This window comes from Protomyctophum bolini (assembly GCF_963924005.1).
Source record: "Protomyctophum bolini genome assembly, chromosome: 10".
Lineage (NCBI taxonomy): Eukaryota > Metazoa > Chordata > Actinopteri > Myctophiformes > Myctophidae > Protomyctophum > Protomyctophum bolini.
In genome coordinates, this window is record NC_137871.1 from 27,826,085 (window position 1) to 27,847,001 (window position 20,917).

General features: G+C 40.9%; 2 protein-coding genes across 2 annotated transcripts; both read right to left on the reverse strand.

Annotated features, from left to right (window-relative positions):
- Positions 1-1,264: 1,264 nt before the first annotated feature.
- Positions 1,265-7,389, reverse strand: chic1 (cysteine-rich hydrophobic domain 1). The gene is made up of 6 exons (XM_080773893.1): positions 7,251-7,389; positions 4,981-5,035; positions 3,876-4,031; positions 3,365-3,421; positions 2,819-2,878; positions 1,265-2,726 (listed from the first exon to the last, which is right to left on the reverse strand). Exons 1-6 carry the CDS (start codon positions 7,376-7,378, stop codon positions 2,676-2,678), a joined length of 507 nt encoding a protein of 168 aa, XP_080630019.1. The 5' UTR covers positions 7,379-7,389; the 3' UTR covers positions 1,265-2,675.
- A 2,097-nt stretch (positions 7,390-9,486) lies between these two features.
- On the reverse strand, positions 9,487-12,149 carry cdx4 (caudal type homeobox 4; the record flags this gene model as incomplete). Its single annotated transcript, XM_080773442.1, has 3 exons — positions 9,487-9,738; positions 9,881-10,026; positions 11,696-12,149. 3 exons carry the CDS (start codon positions 12,147-12,149, stop codon positions 9,487-9,489), a joined length of 852 nt encoding a protein of 283 aa, XP_080629568.1.
- Positions 12,150-20,917: the final 8,768 nt, after the last annotated feature.

Below are 20,917 nucleotides of genomic sequence, written 5' to 3' on the forward strand. Positions count from 1 at the left end.
AGTTTAGGTCCTGATCTAGAGCTAAAAATAAAATTGTGAATCTTAAATCACTCAGTACAGTTCCATGGTGTAAGTAAATCCCTATCATAAGTCATGTTTTGTCTCAAACATTAATAAATATAATCACTGCAAAGTGCATTTCTGTCGGCCAATAGACTTGATATTCTGATGTACTATATGATGATGCAGGAATATTGCATACTGCCTGGTAGGTGTGCCAGATTTCAAGAAGGAATCTACAAAACGGATACCAATGGCTTACCATATAGGCTGCATACAATAATAATAGTCCAGTGTACATTATAATGTACAGAACGTTCATGGATCAGTCTGCCCCCTAGTGCACAGACTCTGTCAGCTCCAGGAATGGTTCAGGTTCTTGTTATTGTGGCATTAAGTCATTTCAGTCCATCAAAAACTATTCTCCCCTGTATGCTGAGCCAGTGTTTTGAAGACCAATCAGTGTGAAATGATGTTCCTTCCTGTAACGGTCATGTTGAAGCATAAATAACAAATTTCAAATAAATAATGAATGATAAATAAATACATTTAAATGATAAATTATTTTCAAATAAATTGTAAACATTATGGACACGGATGGACAGTTGTAGTCAAATTTACCTGTTCAGTCAAAATGTTTATCGCCCTTAATGTTAATGTATATGTTGCAGTCATCACAAGTCCAATGATGAATAAAGTTAGAATGAAAGAATTGAGTGCCGGCTACATGTCTGACCCAGTATTATTTTTGGCATGATAAACAATGAATACACCATCTGAGAGGTAATGCTGAGTCGAGTATTATTTGATGACTGAGCAGCCATTTACCATTCCATTATTGGAGCAAATGCCGAAAAAGCTCATGCCCAAACGAAGACTTCTGTCCGCATTCTACAGATCAAACGGCAAAGAAAGGACAATGTAAAATAAAGAACAAAGAGGCCCATAAATGTTACAATGAGGCCCACTCCTGCATACAATGGATTGTGATATACAGTAAGAGCAAAGCATTTCTTTGAAATACCATACCATGGCCATAATATTATAAACTGTTGGTAATGGTGTTTATGAATTTTACACATCAAGTAATTACAGGCAATCTTGTGAACTTGACGGTTTAACACCTTATTAAACATGAAAGATAGCCATGTCTCTGTTATGTGGCAGGAGGCTTTGGGGAAAGTGCATGACTTTTCCCCCTTTTAGTAAATAGGATGGTTTAAAGTAAAAAAAAAAAGAAAAGAAAAAAAGATGACAAATAAAATTCAAAATCAACAATTTATTTCCTCTCTCCATGGGGATTTATGTCATCATGAACATTAACAAGAATTTTAACGGGGACAATACTAGGGAGGTGGCTTTAAAATGTTACCTGCAGTACAAATACGGTCCGACCCATACCGTGGTTCATTTACTATTCCAGAGGCACTCTAACAATGCAATGCATTGCAAACTCTCCGTTATAGGACTTGGGGGGACGGGACGGGGGGACGACAATACTAACACTGGGCAGAATGAGTAACAAAGGAATCTTTAGCTCAATATGCCATGTATTGTAGAAGTATGTGCTTCAGAACACAGCACAGGGAAATACAAAACTATAAAATAAACAAAACACAAAGCTGTAATAAAACAATTGACAAACAAAACGATGAGAATGTAAGTGCACAGCTCAGATCATTGTGCAAGCAACAACAACACGTCATTAAGAGATGCAGACATCTCCAGTTAAAATGGATGACACTTGTTTCAACATCATCTCCTTCATTGGCAAAAGAAATTAAAATCACACAACATGCACTACTAGTGTCATAAGCATAGTCAAGACATCAGATATACCACAGTCTGAAATCCTGACATTTTGATGAGCTTGAATTGAAGTGCAATTATCAGTCCTACCTCTGGCATCACATACATTGTAATGTAACTATATGGCTTACTAGGTAAACAGGTCCATATAAACTGGAAAAAGGTACATACTGTAGACATCTTTCATAAAAAACAAAACTATGGTACAGCAATATATTGGCAGACCAAACTAAAAGAGATAAGTAACTTTATGTAAACAATGGTATACCACTGTACAGCTTACTCTAACATGGTATTTACACGTTTTTTTTACTCCTTTCTTTTTTCTAGCTAGTTCCCATGTACAGGGTCAATACTAAAGGAAAGAAAAACACATGGTGATGACGTACACTGTACGTTAGGCAAAGCCAACCATCTCATCTACTTGCAAAGAACTAGGACCAAGGAGAGGAAAACAACCAACATTTGAACTTGTTGATCAGCCCAATGCCTTTCTCCTCCTGTTACTGAATGTATAAAGGCAAGGATGCTTATGGAGGTCGGCTGCATAAACTTATTTGCAAGGGATTAGAGACAGGATTGCCGGGATATCGGTCAATAGTTCTTTGGGGTAAATGCACTTTCTCAAAGTTTCGAGATTCACATATTTGTCATAATATGTAACAAAGAAAATATTTTCTGTTTTTCAGGATATGTGCAAAATCCGCTCTAAAGCAAAGTGACGGTGTTGCAAATTCTACTGTACAAGGTACTGGGAGACGCACAGTATTATCTCAAGAAGACGCCAGTGCACACCCTTATTCCATATTTACAAGGCACTAAGGATAGGATTCAAGGGACACACATCCAGTCTCATAACAGCCTCCTCAGTCCGGTCGGAATATAGGATATTTGGGTAAGAATTCTATAAGAATTACCTATGAAAGGAAAAAGGCATAAATTCAGTATAGATGCCATTGCCATAATGAATCCCAACATACGACAATAACGACTCTGAGCTTTTACTTACGTATTCCATCATATTGCTGCTTTCACATTTTCTTTTACTAAGTTTCCAGTGCAGCCCCAGCTGATGAGAGGAGATAAGACACACACATTGTGAACACACACACACACACACATACGCGCACATGCACGCACGCACGCACGCACACACACGAAAATCACAAAGGAAAATCTGTCTGAAATCTCCCCCTCAGTGTGAGGGGGAGTTTGGGTAAAAGGCTGTCTGCTTTTGCCGGGGTCAAATTGTGGCCAGACACCCTGAAGAGCTTCCTTTATGTCTGTGCACAGCAACTAGCGGTAATTTGTTGCTGTGAGACAAAACAAAATTAACATGGCATTTTACTGCTGACCTCATGGTCTGCTTGGACCCCGAGAAGACCATGATCAGGCTGAAATAGCTTTGAGTAGAAAAATGACTTGTATTGGTGGCTAAGGTTTACATAATAAGTTAATTAACGGTCATCATCCATCAATCAGGTACTCTCACAACACTCAACAGACAATTAAACACGTTCAAACAGGTGCTAATATGCAATTTGTCCTGTCTTACCTTGTGGTATAATCGGTTATTTTCCCACTCTAACAACTTTTGAATGGATCGTCTTGTCTGTAGGGGGAGATTATAATGTTATATGTTTACCTTGCTTATTCTAAGTCACTCTGGTTAAGAGCATCTACTAAATCCCTAAATTGCAAATATATGCATATGAGCACAGAGTAACAGAACAACAACTCACTCGTGCACTGACTTTTACAGATAACAGTATTTGCGTTTATAGACTGTAGTCCCCTTTTACCAGCCAGTAATTTCCACTTTGTTGTCAGGAACACTTGGCAGTAACACTGCCTTTAAATGACGTATCACTCTTGAGCGGGGCTGGGCCTGTGCCGTGAGATGCATAATTTCTACACAGTCACTAATTGATTATGAGCTGTTATTGGCCTATACGCTTCGACCAGTACGTCTGGATTGCTATAATAGTCCCAGAGCAATTAGCGCTGATTTAAGGGAGAGTTGAACTGTGAAGCACACACACGCCACAAGGATGGCTGATACTTACTCTCTTGTTGAGGCAGATAACGGGCCATAGACTGCAGCCTACTGTACAGCAGCAACACAGACAGCCGCAAAGAAGCCACTTCACATTGACAGGCAAGTTCTTCCTCAAACAAGAATTCACTCTACTGATGCTGGTTTTGAATTCTTCTGGAGCTACCTAGAAAAGAAAGAATGGATGTAAGAACATTAAATGCCCACTTCCTAATGGTTCTGAATGGGTAAGCACTTTTCACAAAACGGTATGAGGCAGTGAGTGAAAGAATTCAAAGGTGTTGAGATTCCTAATTGCTCAAAAGAAACCCGCCCTAAGAGGATCAAAGGGATAGCCTTTAGAAAACAAACAGGTAGATATTTGCTAGATGTTGTCCAGAGATGAGATATCTCGTAATAAGTAGTATGCCTCTAACTTGCTAACCAAGACCTATTCTAGACAATTCAGGGCGAGGAGGGAGTCAAAAGAGATAAGCACAGTGCCTGTGGCAGTGTGGCAGTGCCGGGCCAAACAACATGAATGGATGCTCATTCCTCGCCGAGTCTGTACGCCATAAAACAGGGGTCGTAATCTTTTATGACAGGATGCAAAGGTCTCTTTGCAAACAGCCAAAGACCTTAGAATAAAGCTCAGCAGGGCTTGATCTGCACCCTTCAATCATCATAATTGTGACCCCGTCCATCACATGTCACCCCTGGTCACAATACTGACGGTACATTTTATTGCCCCACACTTCCCTCTGTCCGATCTTACCCCTACAGCCTTTTTGTGTTTCAGTGTCCGACTCAGGAAGCTTTCCTTTCTTGTGGATGGCAGAGTCTTTATTTCATTATTTTATCACCTGGAGTTGTACCTTCCCAAACACCAGGGTCCCTGCCAACCGAACTCCAAAGGCGGCTTACTCATTTACAGAGCTCCACTGCAACACATTCAGGCACTTTGGATGCACTGTGATGTGTTTCTGAAAATGCATCTCCTCGGATCAAAACCAGTCCAAGAGGTTTGATCAAAATGCCCAGAAGGACAATGGATTCACCATGGTCTTAATTGATTAATTCAACCCACTTGGAGTCAACAGGACATTTCTGGAAGTGCATGAATGATAAAAGTGTACCTTTCCTGTGAGGACAGAGGGAAACTCTGCATCAAATTTGTTGCTCAATCCAAACCTGTAAAAAGTAATAAGTCAAACGTTAACATTGATTTAATTGATAAAATACGTTCCTACAATCAAGTGTCAATGCAGAACACTTTCTCACAAAACAATAAACCAGCAAACTAAGGCTCTATTGTTAAGGCTAAATCTGAAGCTACTCCGTCCACTGACAATGGAGACAGACAGACTGGATCCAGGGAATAAGGCTGGGCTGTTTGTTGCAGAGTTAAAAAAGCATGTTGGCCCATTTGCATCAGTATCTAAATAATTATTTCTCAGCATTAACTGGCATTAATAATACAGTAACCAATAAGACTGATGTTAAAGTGAGGGTTAGGGTCTGTTCGGGCTGAAAATACATCATCTAGATTCTAGAGCTAGAAGGATGATATTGTTGTTTCTGACCTATATTGTGATAGATCTTTTTTGGATTATTATTATATTTATAACATGAACACATATTCCTTAATTTGTTATTTTGTGTCACCATGCTTTAGTACTTATGCATTTTTAAGTGTCCTATGAAAGCCACCTGATAAGCCCACTTTGTTTTTTCCATTGTATCCTATTTTTAAGAATTTGTCTTCTCTTTTCTCATGTGTTTTTAACTATGTGCAAATAAACTAAACAAAATGGTGTGGTTCTCAAACTTTTTCATGTCAAGGACCCCCAAACTTAATTAATATGTATTTGACTACGAACACCCATTTGAAAAGAGTTTGAGTCAGGGAACCAACTCCCTCTTTTAAAGTAAAAGAGGGCGCTGTTTTTCCTTTTTTATTGACGATGGGTTCTCAGATTGGGGAACCCCATACAAGATTTGTGCTGTTAGAATGTTTCAAATATATTCAAAATTGTTCACAATTAAAAGGGTAGGAAACACCGTTTATATTCACACTGATGCTGGCTGGATATCCGAAACATTTGTCCACCCTTATCAATATGCGGTCTACAGGCCAGTTGAATCTCAAGGTCACAAAAAAGGAACGTCACTCTAAAGTTAAACTAAGACCAGAGCCTTTTCTGTCATAGCCCCCAAACTGTGGAATGAGCTCCCCTCTCATGTCAAACTGGCCCCCACCATTGAGACTTTTAAATCTAGCCTCAAGACCTACATTTACACCTTGGCATTGAATTCCGTTTGAGATTGTCTGTTTTAGTTTGGCTTTGTTATGTGTTCTTTTTACTGTGTGATTTTGCTGGTATTTCTATGCCTTAGCTTTATAGTGTAATTTAGCTTTTAACTTTCTGTACAGAACTCTGTAAACCCTGAGTTGTGAAATGTGCTATATAAATAGGATTGGAAAATGAGGAACAATACAAATTATGGACTTTTGTTTCAGGGTGCCGACCCTCCATGGTTTGACAATAGAAACTGTAGTGGTCAAACTGATTTGTATATACTATATACATCTATTTATTTGGGGAACCCCTGGAAGCCCTTTAAGGATCCATAGGGTTTCTCCAGACACATTGAATGGGTGTCCTGTCCGCACTCTGCAGCCTCATATGCTAGCCCCTTTCGGTACCCTCGGTTACCTAGGTAACCGAGGGTACCGAAAGGGTCTACCTCATAGGCATACATTTGGACTGGAGGTACTTGACATGATGATGTGTGAGAAGAGAACCATTAGTAGTAAGTCTAATGTCACATCAGTCTAAAAAAACTATTCGGGCTAAGATAACTGAGAACTGACAGCTGCTTGTAAACAAAACGATGCAACAGACAAGTGCCTGGGGGGGGGGTCTATTAAAGCTCAATAGATATTACATCATCCTGTCAGTCATCATGATGATGATGATGATTGTGATGATGATGTTGCAGCTGAACAGAATAGACAATGATGATGAATGATGTTAAGTCATCAGGCGGCTGACTGCTTCTAGTTAACGTTGCAGCACATGACAGTCATCTAAAGTTAATTACCTAGTAGTTAACGGTTAACTACCTTACAGTCGTTCCCTGGTGGTCGGTCACACACACACACACACACACACACACACACACACACCTACTGAATATTGAATGTCACACACAGGTCTCTACTACCACAGCACCACAACGTCGCCTATAGCACCAAACCTAACGGTTATAAGCTCGCTGTTGTTGTGCTTAACGGTTAGCTTTAGCAGCCAGCCAGCCAGGCAGGCTAGACAGTTTTGAGGCTAGTATGAAGGAACAGAAACATGGCCGCTGGGGACCGCTGTAAAGTGTTCACTCGGCTTACACTGTGATGTGTCCGGCACCTCGCATGACCACGGGCTCGGGGCAGTACCTCGGCAGGTGCTCCTCGCTCACTACCTGCTCATCTTCCTCCTCGTCTTCTAACTCATAAATGGTATCAAAGTCCGCCATGTTTGTTGGGCTGAGCGAGAGAACTAGACGCTCATCGTGACGTCACAGTCATCATAGCCAGGCTGCGCACGCACTACGCAGCCAGCCACGATCTGAGCGAGAGCGCGCATCCATCGCGCGCGTAGCAACTGGACCTTGCTTGCCGTGCTGAAAAAAAGTACTCACATGTAAAAGTAAAATATTTGCCTACGCTGAGTCTCTGAAATCTGCAGTGGAGAAATACTCCAGTAAAGTAACAAATGGTATAGCCTAAAAGTATTTGAGTACTTTTTTTGGTAGCCTATAAATGTCATGGGTTTATTCATCCCTCGGCGAAGATTTTAAAAAAAAGCTTTGTATAATAAACTGCATTTATCTGGGTTAATCGGAGTGGGATTACATTTTTGTTTACAACTTTAGTTGTAATAATAACCCGCTTACCCACTGGAACAGCTATTGCCATAACGTGATTCAAAATAGTTATGGGATTCAATTAATTTGACCATGCTGACCGGTTCTCAACATGTGAGGGGTCCCCCACGTGATTCTTTTGGGGGGGTCCTCAGGTGACAGTGAGTGAAGTGTCAATTTAAGGACTTTTATACTTTTATACTACTTTATTCTATACTGCTTCAAAAGTAATCAACAGGCCTATAAAACTGGTCAAACATATTGGTCAAATTGTCAAATAACATAAGAAAAAGGTGATCTACAAGCTCACAATGCATAGTGTTTGCAAGGCGTTGTGATCTTATAGATCTGCTATTTTCATAATAGCCTATTCATCTGTCATCTATGTCATGGATGGAACCGAGTCAGACTGCAAAATGCCTCAACTACAATTCCTGCAGGGTGGGGGGGACCCCAGTTCAAATATGATTATTGTGGGGGGTCCCAGCCTGAAAAGGTTGAGCATCACACTGGACTTCAAGGAGCCAGCCCATTATTTTCCATAAACATGTGCGTAATATAGGCCTATATGGGCCTGCCTGCCTGTGCCATACTTACGCTCACGGTGCGACTCAGTGTGTGCTTCTGCAAATGCATGCGTGTAATATGCAGCATTAAAGTAAAATTAGGTAAAGTAAATTAGCTTTTTTGAGAATTTATACTTCACAAAGACCCCAAAATAGTCTATATTTGCTTCATCCTGCGCCATCTATTCATGCATGCCTGCTGTCCCATTCAGAGCATTTATAAATACCCTCAAAAGCATTATGCAAACAATATGGTATGTAAACGCTTAAATGCTTTATTTTGTCATTGTATAATATTTACAAGGTTCAAATAAAAGTGTGCTAGCCATTCAGAGGCTTTGTAGACCATCGGGCTGCATGATATATAGCGTGTTTTACTGCCCACTGTGCCCAGGCAGTCCACAGCCAAAAATAAAACTGCTAGAACTACTATCGCAAATTGGCTTGTATTTACACTTTGAAATGTTGCAATCAAGCGCAACCTGCAGGTTATTCCCTGTTGTATTGCATGCGTTCTTATTAAATATGCTCGATGCAAAGCAAATGTTTCTAAATTCTCATTTTATTAACAAACACATATATTCGTCACAACATACGAAATTGATATTTATATTTTTTTTAACTCAGACACAAACCATTTAAAGCACTTAGTTAATAATTGTAGTCAAACATGTTGATTTTCTGCTTGCTTCTTTAATTCAAATTATTAGAACTATTCTATATGTTTTAAAAAAACGAAACGATATTTCAAGAGCCTCCAGCATTTCGTTGCTATATACACATCATCCAGCATTTCGTTGCTTGCTATACAGATCATCTTTTTCCTCCACATCAAATCCATAGCAAATCCATTGTTCACGAATTAAATACATATATATAGGACCACAATGGAAACAAGTCTCCAGGACGTTGTTTGTTGTGTTATCCTTTTAGCCTTAATGTCAACTGTAGCCACGTGCTGTCTACATTTCTGACTAATACAGCATCCAATCAATCAATCAATCAATCAATCAAAATAGCATGTGCTTAAGGATGTATTTCTTGAGTCAGTCCCCTGGGGCCTCATGGTTGCTTGCCTGCGTGTATCCAAGTTCAGGAAAGGGGAGTGAGTGCTCAGTTATGTTCATATAGATCGTCCAAAAAAAGGCGAATTTACCGAGTCACAGTGACTTGCTGTATATTCCTGATAGGTGGCAAGGTGTTCAATGTGTTCATGCCCGGCGGAGGGTATACGAGAGAACCGTGTCCGTGAATGTCCGACGGGCTGAGTGACCCGGGCACCGGCAGGGGACTGACTGAGCCCGGGTCACTGTGCACTGACCCTCCGCTGCCGTCACACTGGCCCAACTTCTTCTTGATTAATTTCCTCTCCTTCGCTCTGCGATTTTGAAACCAAATTTTTACCTGCAAATAGAAAATAAATGTTTTGTTTAGACGGGTTGCATGTAAATGTAACGTGTTTATGTGTACAACTATATTTTATATCGTGGCGTTTTCATATTATTTAGCAGCAGCACACCCTATAAAAAGGGCCAAGACAACATACCTGTCGTTCCGAGAGACCCAGGTTGACCGCCAGTTCCGATTTTCTTCTAATGGTGATGTATCGGTTGAAGTGAAACTCCTTCTCCAGCTCCAGTCTCTGGTGGTCCGTGTACACCACCCTGTATTTCTCCTTCGTTCTCGTTTTACCTAGAGAATGCAACAAATTGTAGGTTAGGATATGCATGGCCCAAGGGAACTCATGGTCACACATTCTATAGTCTTTCATCTCATATCTGAATGGACATGTCAGATGGTTCGTTTGTTAAAATAAACATGTTACATCAAACGATTTCCAGGCTACATCAGTCTATCGGTCGAGACGATCTTTTATAAATTGCCATAAATCCAGATTGTCCTGTTTTAAGATATGCAAAATAGGCATCTGATCTCGCTTTGATGTCACTTTGAGAAAACAGCACAGTGGAATGCATTTACCTTAACATCCATTGATATGTTAAGAGGAACACATCGGACACACAAAGCGAACAGGGGAAAAGATAAAAATCGGGTTTTGCCCTAATACCTCGAATAAGCATCGGCAGACAAGTTCTATATGGAAATAACAAGAGCATATTGTGGTTGGCTTTAGCCTACCTATAGGCCTACAAATTGGCCTGATACATTATTTTAGCCTAAGTAGGCCTATTGCCTGATACATTATTTTACAAGTTGCGTCACATAGGGTGTCCACTTTAAATTATAGCAGGTTATAAGAAATCATCATATCGTTCTATATTGCCAGACCACAATGTTTATGGAATTTTACGCACATGCATGGGTCGCGCAGGTGTTAGGCCTGTGGCACAATTGGCTCATTCCCCCCCAAAAAGCAAAAAAGAAAAGAAACGTATAGGCCTATTGGGAAAAATACGATTATACTATTATAGGCTTTATAGTTACATATTACATATACATTATGTTACATATACATTGATGAAGAAGACCTATATATTAGTAGACCTTAGTTCTACTATAACCTCGCTCGAGACGTGCTGTGAAAAACGTCACTCTTTCCGGCAATATAACTCCCCAAGAGGAAGAGAGTTTGGTGCATATCAAAGCAAAAGAGGTGCTGAAAGAAAGGAGAGACAGCCCTGAATATGACTGAATAACCCTCAAAACACGAAACAATGTCAACAGGGAAGTCGAACGAACCCACGTCTTGTTTACAAGAGTAACAAAATTAGCATTACAAGTGAGCTTGGCACCGATTTCTCGCACCTTTATTATTTGATTTCCTCCGAGTGCATAGCAGTACACACACACACACACACACACACACACACCGCTTTTTGTTATACGCTAAATAAAATCGTCTGTTATTTATAACTTATTATTTATTATTTAGGCTAGGCCTATATATAACCTATTGCATAAATGCTGTCGGAGACTATACATCTTTGTACATGGATGCAGTCTCATGTTTAACTACTCAGCTGATTACATGCAGGTCAATGGGATGTCAGTGAAAGTGAAACCATATCCCACGAATTTCGATTTAATCAAGGATATTCAAATTACATATATTTTTTGTTATTTATTTTATGATTCTATTTTAATTGGGTTACCCTACTAATTCTTTATATGACATTATTATACCTGTACGCCTATATTTTAAATTGTTTCACCCTTGCGGTGCTGACAACTGACAACTGAATTCCCTGAGCTCGGGATCAATAAAATTAAGGTACATGCATGGTTTCTCCTAAATAAACCTCAAGAGCTAATTTAACGAACGCAAGCCACGGTACCTCATCAATCAAACGAGCATTATAACTTCAGGTTACGATCATCATCATTGAGCTCCCAAACTCACCAGTGGAAGACGATTGTACAGTTTTGCTCATCCATTGGAACGAATTGCGCCTTTCCCTGTCATCGGGAGAAAGCTGTGCAACAACGGTAACGTTCTCTGGCGGCGGCTGCAATACCACCGACCCCGGAGCGTGCATGTGGTTGTATTCTGCCGACGAGCAATAAGAAACCTGTCCGGGAGAAGAGTTGTTCATGGGTGTGGGGATTGCGTTAGGGGGCCCCAGACTATATGCTCCCCAGTCCTCGCGCGTCGGCGCGCCGTACGCGGGGCCCCAGCTCGCCGCGGACTGCGTGTGCGTATCCATGTTTGGCACATGATGGTATCCAGAAAAGTCGGGATATTGTGGCGTGGAAACAAAGTTCTGTGGAGGGAGATTGAGATTGATCCCCGGTCGTCTTACGGGCCCTTGGTGATACATGCTGCTTTCCTTATCCAACAGGTACCCCACGTACATTATATTTGTAAATAAATAAAGTACAAAATAAAATAAAATAAACGGCTAAAAACTACTAATATATAGGCTAATCTTGAGGCGCCATAGTTTCCTCCTATATTTACATCAAACAATCCTTGGTTGTCCTGTGTTGTTTCCGATGTAGTCCAAAACCGTTCCCCTTAAAATGATATTATGCGACGTATAGTCCCAATCCTTGTTCAGCTTCACGTGATCTGGCTCCTTTGCCAAGGTGGTAAAGGTTTATAGATGCCTGCCCTGAAGTCTTGGAGAGCCGTTATCTAAATGAGAAGAACGCATTGATGCTGCCGGCCCTAACTGCCCCTTCCTGCGACGCGTCATCAGCTGACAGCGGGCCTATCCCCGAACATCTGAATAACTGACTACATGAATATATTTACATATTAGGCCTTTCATCTGAATATCCCATGCAGGCCGCAACCAACCATCCTGCAGGGAGAAAATAATACACTTCCAAAAACTTTATATTTTCCACTGTTCATTTAAAGATGGCATGCACATATATATATAAGTTAAAAAATGTTTTTACTGTATGCTTGTTTTATTGATTCAATATTATATTAGCAGTTTGCAAAAAAAGAGCACAGGAAAGTATAGGCCTACTCTTTAATACAAGGTCTGCAGAATGATTTTAAACCAGAAAGCCTATATGGCTTGTTTCCATCACTTTATATAGGCTACACAATTCACATACACATACACAATAGGGGAAAGGGGCCTATATACTATGCAAAAACATCATATAAACCTAAGTTGAATATTGCGTTTCATGCTAATAGTTGCCTAATTTCACACTAGCCCGGTGCGCATCTGTTCTGTATATAGGCCTAAATTGCGAACAATTAGCCTATCGACCGTTTCGCGACAGTTCTCTGGCCCATAAAGCTGTTATCTTTCAGCATAAGCCTACAACACATTTGACGCATTAACCTGTTTGTTAAGATATTCATCTTAACAAACGAGGTGCAAAGTATGGGCAACTTTTCTTTCTTGTTAAGTTGTAGGGCGAACCATTCGTGTTTTCCACCCACGTTCACACCTCAAGTTCGCACTTCACAGCTAATTCCGGTTAAAAGGAAACTCATTGTGGAGCGACCCCCCCACCCCAAACACCCCCCCCCCCCCTCCTCAAGCACCCCCCCCACCAATGACATGTCATCTCTACACCTATGTTTGCACGTCCACAGACACCCCCCCCCCAAACTGGCTGCCGTTTCATTTTTGAGCTGAATCTGCGAAAGAAAATAAATGCCTGCATGGGTACCGACGACTCGAGGCTATAGGCTAAGGCTACTGTTCACTGTTTCAGTGAAACTCTCATCACTCTGATAATTTACTTTAGAGAGAAGGAACAGCAACCTGTACTATCAGAAGTCGCACCGGTCAAGGCCGGCCAAGAAGAATGAGGCAGCTCCCAGACCCAAGAAGACCGGCCCCAGCATGCAGCGTCGCTGAGCAGGTCGTCATATCAAGGCCGTGTTCGCCTCCTCCAAGGAGCGGTGTCTCTGGGTGGGTTCGAAAAATCTCTGAAGAACAAGGCTCGCTTCAAGATCGCAGTGCAGGGGCTTGATAGCTATATAAAGGCCTGGTCCACCTCAAAGTCTGGCTCTTTCAAGATGAAGATGTATAGTCGGCCGAATAGCCTACGTCTTTAATTACTTTAAATGTTCTGATTAATTGAAAATGGACCCTGCTGTAAACAAGTCCTAGTGCTTCCCCTGGATATATCTTTGAAGGCCTATAGCAGTTTTTGTATTGACCTATACTTTCTTTTGAACATTCTACAAACTGTAAATAAAAATGTCAATCAATCCCTTTCCCCTTTTCCATGACTTGAAGGTCTAGCCTACATTATTGTCACACACCGGCTTTCCAAAGTCATTGAATATACGTTGCCTGAACGTGAAATTGAAAGCAAAACCTGTTCTATTCGTTCATTATTTAGTTTTATGCTATTTCAGCCGCGGCCTTGCAGTTCATTAGGCTCCTTTAGTCCTTTATATTAGGCCAGTGGTTCCCAAACGTTTTAGCTCGAGACCCAAAGACATGTTATGTCTCCTCCTCATGGACCCAAGTCCCAAGCTAGTGAAAATAGCAGATCTACAAGCTCACAGGGGTGGAGATGCATGCTTAAACATTCGTTTTTCAATTTATTTATGTATTTACTTTAAATGTAGGCTATTTATTCATGAAATTAGTTTGAAAAAAATAAATTAAAACGCACAAACGGTCCGACCCAGTGTTGTGGAAACTTTAGGGCAGGCTACACTCACTGAATGGAGTTTGAATTCTTGGAGAAAATAAGCATATGACTATATTGACATAAATAATGTTAGGCAACATGATGCATGTGACAGTATAGATTACAGGCTTAGGCTAATTATGAATATATATATATGTCTCGGTTCATTTGAGCCTGTAGAAGTGTATATTTGTACGTCTCTAAATGTTTTGATGAATTTAAAACGGTGTGGGCCCTATATTGTAAACAAGTGCAATGCTTTATGGTGTCGTCCACGCACATTAACAGTTTTTGTATTGAGTTGTCCTTGAAATGTACTGTAATTCTGCAAACTGTTGATAAATACAAATACTTCAATCAATCAATGTTACAGTGAGCCAGCCAACATAATTCTTTGATAGGCTATAGCTATTTGATATTAATCGGCGAATGGGTCGTTTATAATGATAAGCATGCCCTATGCCTAGTGTAGCCATTTCTGCATTTGGGCCTCTTTTGGGATTGTTTGTGTAGTCTACCTGGATTCAGCGACATGGAGATATGTATCCTCACTGATGGTTGCTGCTGCCCTCTTGTGGACAATTCAGTTCTCCATTAACCTCCATTTCAGTCCCAGGCATTGTAAACTGTAATAGGCCTACTACAAATAGCTTGCTAATTGCTATTTTTTTTAAAGTAAAACCAAAAAAGTAAATTAATTAAATATTTTGAAATGTTTGAAAACCTTACCAATATAAGAATGCCAATGAAGGGTTAATTGTGGTTAACTATAGCCTAATTATTTACAACATCTGCTCTCTCGTACTGAATGTAAAGTGGTAAAAGCATAGTTCTATAGGCTACTTAATTAATTAAATTCATTATACTTCCCTGTTCAGCAAGTGTATATCTCCACTATACTGGGGAAGGGGAGCTCTATACCTTCCATATATTCGAATTAAATATAAACCGACAGTTCTAACAATTAATTCACACAGTATCCAGGAAAGACCTGCTGCGTCCTTAATATTCATTATTTTCCCACATAGCACTTGCTAGTGGATCATACTGCAATGATAGCAGAGAAACTGCAGGAAATCAGGGCTACGTTTTCCCAATGCAATGAAACTACTGGCACAGGCCACCGGCCCACCATGGCTATGGTGCCATGAGTCTTTAAGGAAACAAGCTTTGACAGGGGAAGTTCAGCTTTGGTGAGGGAAAGAGGGGACTGGGCGAGACTGTGTGGAAGTCCACACCCACAACACCAGAGGGAGTGCAACAAACCATGTACAACCCAGATTCGGCACAAACAAGGAACTAAATTATTTTAGCTCCTATGCCACCAAAATGTGGAACGCCCTACCAACTGTCATTAAGACATGCGAATCCCTTGACTCCTTCAAAACCGCTCTCAAAGGGCACCTACGGACGGCTGCAATTCGAAACTGGCCCCCGTAAAATCTGAATCCCCCCCACCGCCCCCACCCCCTTTTTTCCCCTCAGCCCTCACTGTATATGTTTCTTTTCCCTTTTTACCTCCTTTATGATGAATTCCTGTTCTGTTCTTTGACTACCGGTATATAAAAGTGTCTATTTGTACGTCTCTAAATGTTTTGATGAATTGAACAGGTAAACAAGTGTAATGCTTAATTGGGTCGTCCACTCACAGTTAACAGTCTTTGTATTGAGTTTGTGCTTGAAATGTACTGTAATTCTGCAAACTGTAAATATTTCAATCAATCAATCAATCAATAGGGAAATTCAGTTTCAGCTTCACCCAGCTGATGGCTGCTCAGATGGTTGTGATGAGCGCTAGGGGGAGCTCTGAGGAGCCCGTTTCTCACATGGACTTTCTTTCTACCCATTCAGCTATGGCTGCCCCAACAAAGTCCATGGACATGCACACATGCAAATGTCCTCACCTCTTGTGTACGTCCTTTTAAGTGGCAAAATTGTGAACAACTCTCTTGCACTCATGTCATCAAATATTACTAGAGCGGTGCCCGTTGGCCACTGTCCTACTTGGAATGATGCAAGTTGGAAATGCATGTCCCACCCAGTTATTACGTGTCCCTTTTATGCTCATATATGGAGCTCTTGGGCAGGCATGCCCAAATATGCAGATGTCAGAACATATTTGTGATGTCAGAACAGGCCAGTGCCATATATGGAGCCCGGGCAAGGGCACTGTCCTGAGCCCGGCCAGAGGCCTTTTGTGGCGGTTCTGGAATCTGGACAACCAACTCGACACCGGGCACTGCACTCCCTGTAGGGTTGTGGAACGTGTGTGTCAAATTTGATGACGATGGGGCAAACGGTTCTTGAGTTATGTGGATTACAACCGTACACACACAGACAGACAGAGACGGATTTCGGTAGACAAGGAAATAAAGGATTTCACTTTTCTTTTAGTTGACTGCTCAAATATCAGTGCAGCGTTGGCATGGAAAGGATGAGTAAGTGGGGCCTTTGCTGTAAGTGCTAAACACAGTGGGCAGTTACCTACGACCGCTCTTACAATGTGTATTGCGAACGCAGTGAGCACTTACTATGAGACCTATAGCAGATCATGTCTGTCCGTGTGTCCGTCTGTCCGTGTGTCTGTCCCGCTATCCAAATATGGAGTGTGTTGCATCAGCAATCACTCAGCTCCATATATGGGCACAAAAGGGGCCAGGTCCACTCAGCTCCATATATGGGCACAAAAAGGGCCAGGTCCACTCAGCTCCATATATGGGCACAAAAGGGGCCAGGTCCACTCAGCTCCATATATGGGCACAAAAGGGGCCAGGTCCACATATACAGTAACAGCGGGACAGACACACAGACAGACAGACATGATCTGCAGGGTCTCAGCTGCGTTCGCTTCCCGCGTTTGCGCGTCTTACTGGTGTCATGGAGTCATATGTCATACAAAGTCATTGCGAACGCAGTGAGCACTTACTATGAGACCTAGCAGATCATGTCTGTGTGTCTGTCTGTCCGTGTGTCTGTCCCGCTATCCAAATATGGAGTGTGTTGCATCAGCAATCACTCAGCTCCTATTATGGGCACAAAAGGGGCCAGGTCCACTCAGCTCCATATATGGGCACAAAAGGGGCCAGGTCCACTCAGCTCCATATATGGGCACAAAAGGGACTGTTTTCACAGTCCCTTTCACAGTACTACACAGTTCTCACTAATTCGTAATTTATTCTAATTGTTATTGCAATTTACGATCTGCGTTCGCTTCCCGCGTTCGCGCGTCTTACTCGTGCATAGGCTCCATCCTCCGGACAGCATGAATGCGCTCTGTAAGTTTCACAGCAGTCTATTCAATACTGAGATATATTTTGTGCATTTTGGCTTCGATTAAAGGTTATTGATCATAAATACACAATGACAAATACAAGCTCACAACATGTCGCAGCGCAACGCGTTGTGAGCTTGTAGATCAGTCTTGTAGATGTGAGCTTGTACATTAGTCTAGTTTTTATTTGTTGACGAAACTGTCAATATTTTAGTCATCATAGCTTAGTTTTCATTTAGTTTTCCTCAGTGAAAAAAGGTAATCGGACACTTTTCGTCTTAGTTTTAGTCGACGAAATCTACAGTGCTGCTTTGTCAGTTCTGGGCCTGTGGTAAGAAAGTAGCATGAAGCTGTATAGAGCTATCAGAATATTGTATGTGGAAATCCCACCTTGGTATTAATATGGTTGAGTGATATGTTTGGATGAAACCAAAACGTATTTTGTTAAAATGTTAAACAAAGCTCTATATTCTGATAGTATTCATTGCTCACAGGTCCATCTCTCTAGCTCTTTAATAAACAAAAAATATGAATGTTTCAGGTGGATTGAAAATGGTCAACTCATCAGGAGAGAGTATTGTCTGCCGATCTTTCGATCTTTTCTTGTTTTGGTTTATTAAAGTATTTTAAAGTAATAGGCTAGGCCAACTTGAGTTTTAAGAAAAAGTTAAATTTGTATTTGTTCACACAAGAACTGAAGGGATATGAGGTATGAGCTACCACCCACTATAATATATATATTTACATTAAATTAATCGAGTTAAGAGATTTATATCACGTTGAAGATTAATTTATAATATAGAGCATATATTGAGTGTATTAGACAGGTTATGAGATGGTGTCTTTGTGTTGTATGTTGTGAGGAGTCTGTTGTATGAATGTTGTATTGATGTATTGAATGTTGGCAGGTTGAGACGCCAGGAAGAGTAGTTGCTGTAGCATTACACTAAGCTAATGGGGATCTAATAAATACATTAGAATATATAGTTATTTAACACTTATTTTAACAAAGGAATATTACTTAACCTACCTATAAGATTGTATGTTGTCAAAACAGTCACAAATTTGATTGCGAGAACCATTTCTGAATGTAGTACTTGTTATACCCACTGGAGGGCACCGTAATCTAACAAACGAATAAACGATGCCTTGATAGTTGATAACATTTCATGACACATTTTGTCACATTGTTTTTTTTTTTGTTTGTTTTTTAAATTTATATGTTTATACTATTGTTATTCAGTGTAGCATCAACCTCTGGGCCTTGGTGTGGCAGTGGCTCAGGTGTAGAGTGACCGGATGGCATCCCAGTTAGTTAGTGTCGAAGTGTCCTTGAGCAAGACACTGAATCCCTAATTGCTCCGGATGTGGATTGGTGCCTTGCATGGTTTCCTCCTGCATCGGTGTATGAGTGTGTGTGAATGGGTGAATGTAATGCACAATCTCTGTAAAGCTATAAATGCACCATTTACCTCAATGTCACATGATTCGATGAATTGAGTAATTGATTGGGAATAAGGACCCCCCCACCCCAGAGAGGACGTATAGGGCCTTAGTCCTACTCCTCCTCCCAGCCAACACTCCCCACTGACAGGTAGTTACCCACCCTCCTTTTATCAAAAGGGCATGTGAGCTCAAACCCACAATTCAACATTTTGGTTTTAAGATGTTGATATTCATTTTGTATTCATCCTTAGGACCCCAAATCACACCTTGGAAAGCATGAGTGTCTATTTGAAACAAAGTGTTTTTTTGACTGGGGGGTCATATTTTGACAGCAGGAATTGCCTGTCACGATTTGACGCCCCAGTATTAGGATGTATTAGGATGATATTCATTCATCAGCCAACACTCCCCACTGACAGGTAGTACCCCCCCCCCACCAGAGAGGACATAAAAGGCCTTAGTCATACTCCTCTTCCCAGCCAACACTCCCCACTGACGGGTAGTTACCCCCCCCCCCCCCCCCCCCCCAGAGAGGAAGTATAGGACCTTAGTCAGTGAAAAAAAATAAAGAATACAAGAACTGCCGCACCGAGCTGTAGGCGTGAGGTCGGCGGAAAAAAGCTGGAGTGAGATGGAATTGGGGCAACCGTACCGGTTTCCAAGCCAAATACATACATGCCATCCTATCTATTAAATAGCTCAAAGCTCTATTGCTGATTACTTAGGTTAGAATCCACCGCAGTGGTGCCCAATATTACTATTACTTAGCACTTAAACCAGGATGCTTCGACTTCTGCTTTGAGCAGACCTCTATTATATTACCAGTAAGACGCACAAACGCTGGACGCGAACGCAGCTCGTACATATTTGGGTTTTTTAAAGATTTATTTTTAAGTTATTATTTTTTTAAGTTAAGTTTTTAACCATATAAGGAGTCCCCAAAGCAGCTATACGTACAAATATGGAGTGTGTTGCATCAATCACAAACAAATCACTCAGCTCCATATATGGGCACAAATGGGGGACACACGCACGCACGGACAGACATGAACTGCTAGGTCTCATAGTAAGTGCTCACTGAGTTCGCAATCACTGCGTTCGCAATAATAGATGGATGACTGAGCCAATAAGATCTATATATGGGTTCTACCACATCGATCGGATATCAGCACTAAGTCAACCCGGACCAAATATAGGGATTATCATTATCATTATCATATGTCATATAGCCCAACGTGCTAGTCGGATATGTCATGTAGCCCAACATCCTAGTCGGATATCCCCATATTTGGGGACTAAATATCCAATGGAGCAACTACTCGGATCCAACATCATGACTAGAGTCTAGTGAGAGTCTTCGTTACACTATCTAAAATAAATAAACAGATAGGCTGCATGAAAGTTTAACATTTTGAAATATTAAATGAGTTTGGTAAAGACCAAGGGATCAACAGTACTGAATCTGGTTTGATTGTGATTGGAGCTCAAATTAAAGCTACAAAAGTCAACGTATGAAAAATAACGTTTTATTATTTTAATCAGTAAAACAAAAATGGCAAAAACGCTCAAATGCAAGCAATTATTAAAATGAGATTTAATAACATGTTGGAACATGAAAAATGTCAAACGCTTTAGTTCTGATTACGGTGAGGCAATTTGGATTTAGGAGCTTGAATTTCAGTCTGATGAACTCGCCGCCTCTTCCATTGCTGGGAAGCCTGAAAGGAAAGGGGAAGATTACTGAAATGAAGCTATAAATTCAGCTTTGAATGCAATCCGGATTCCTGA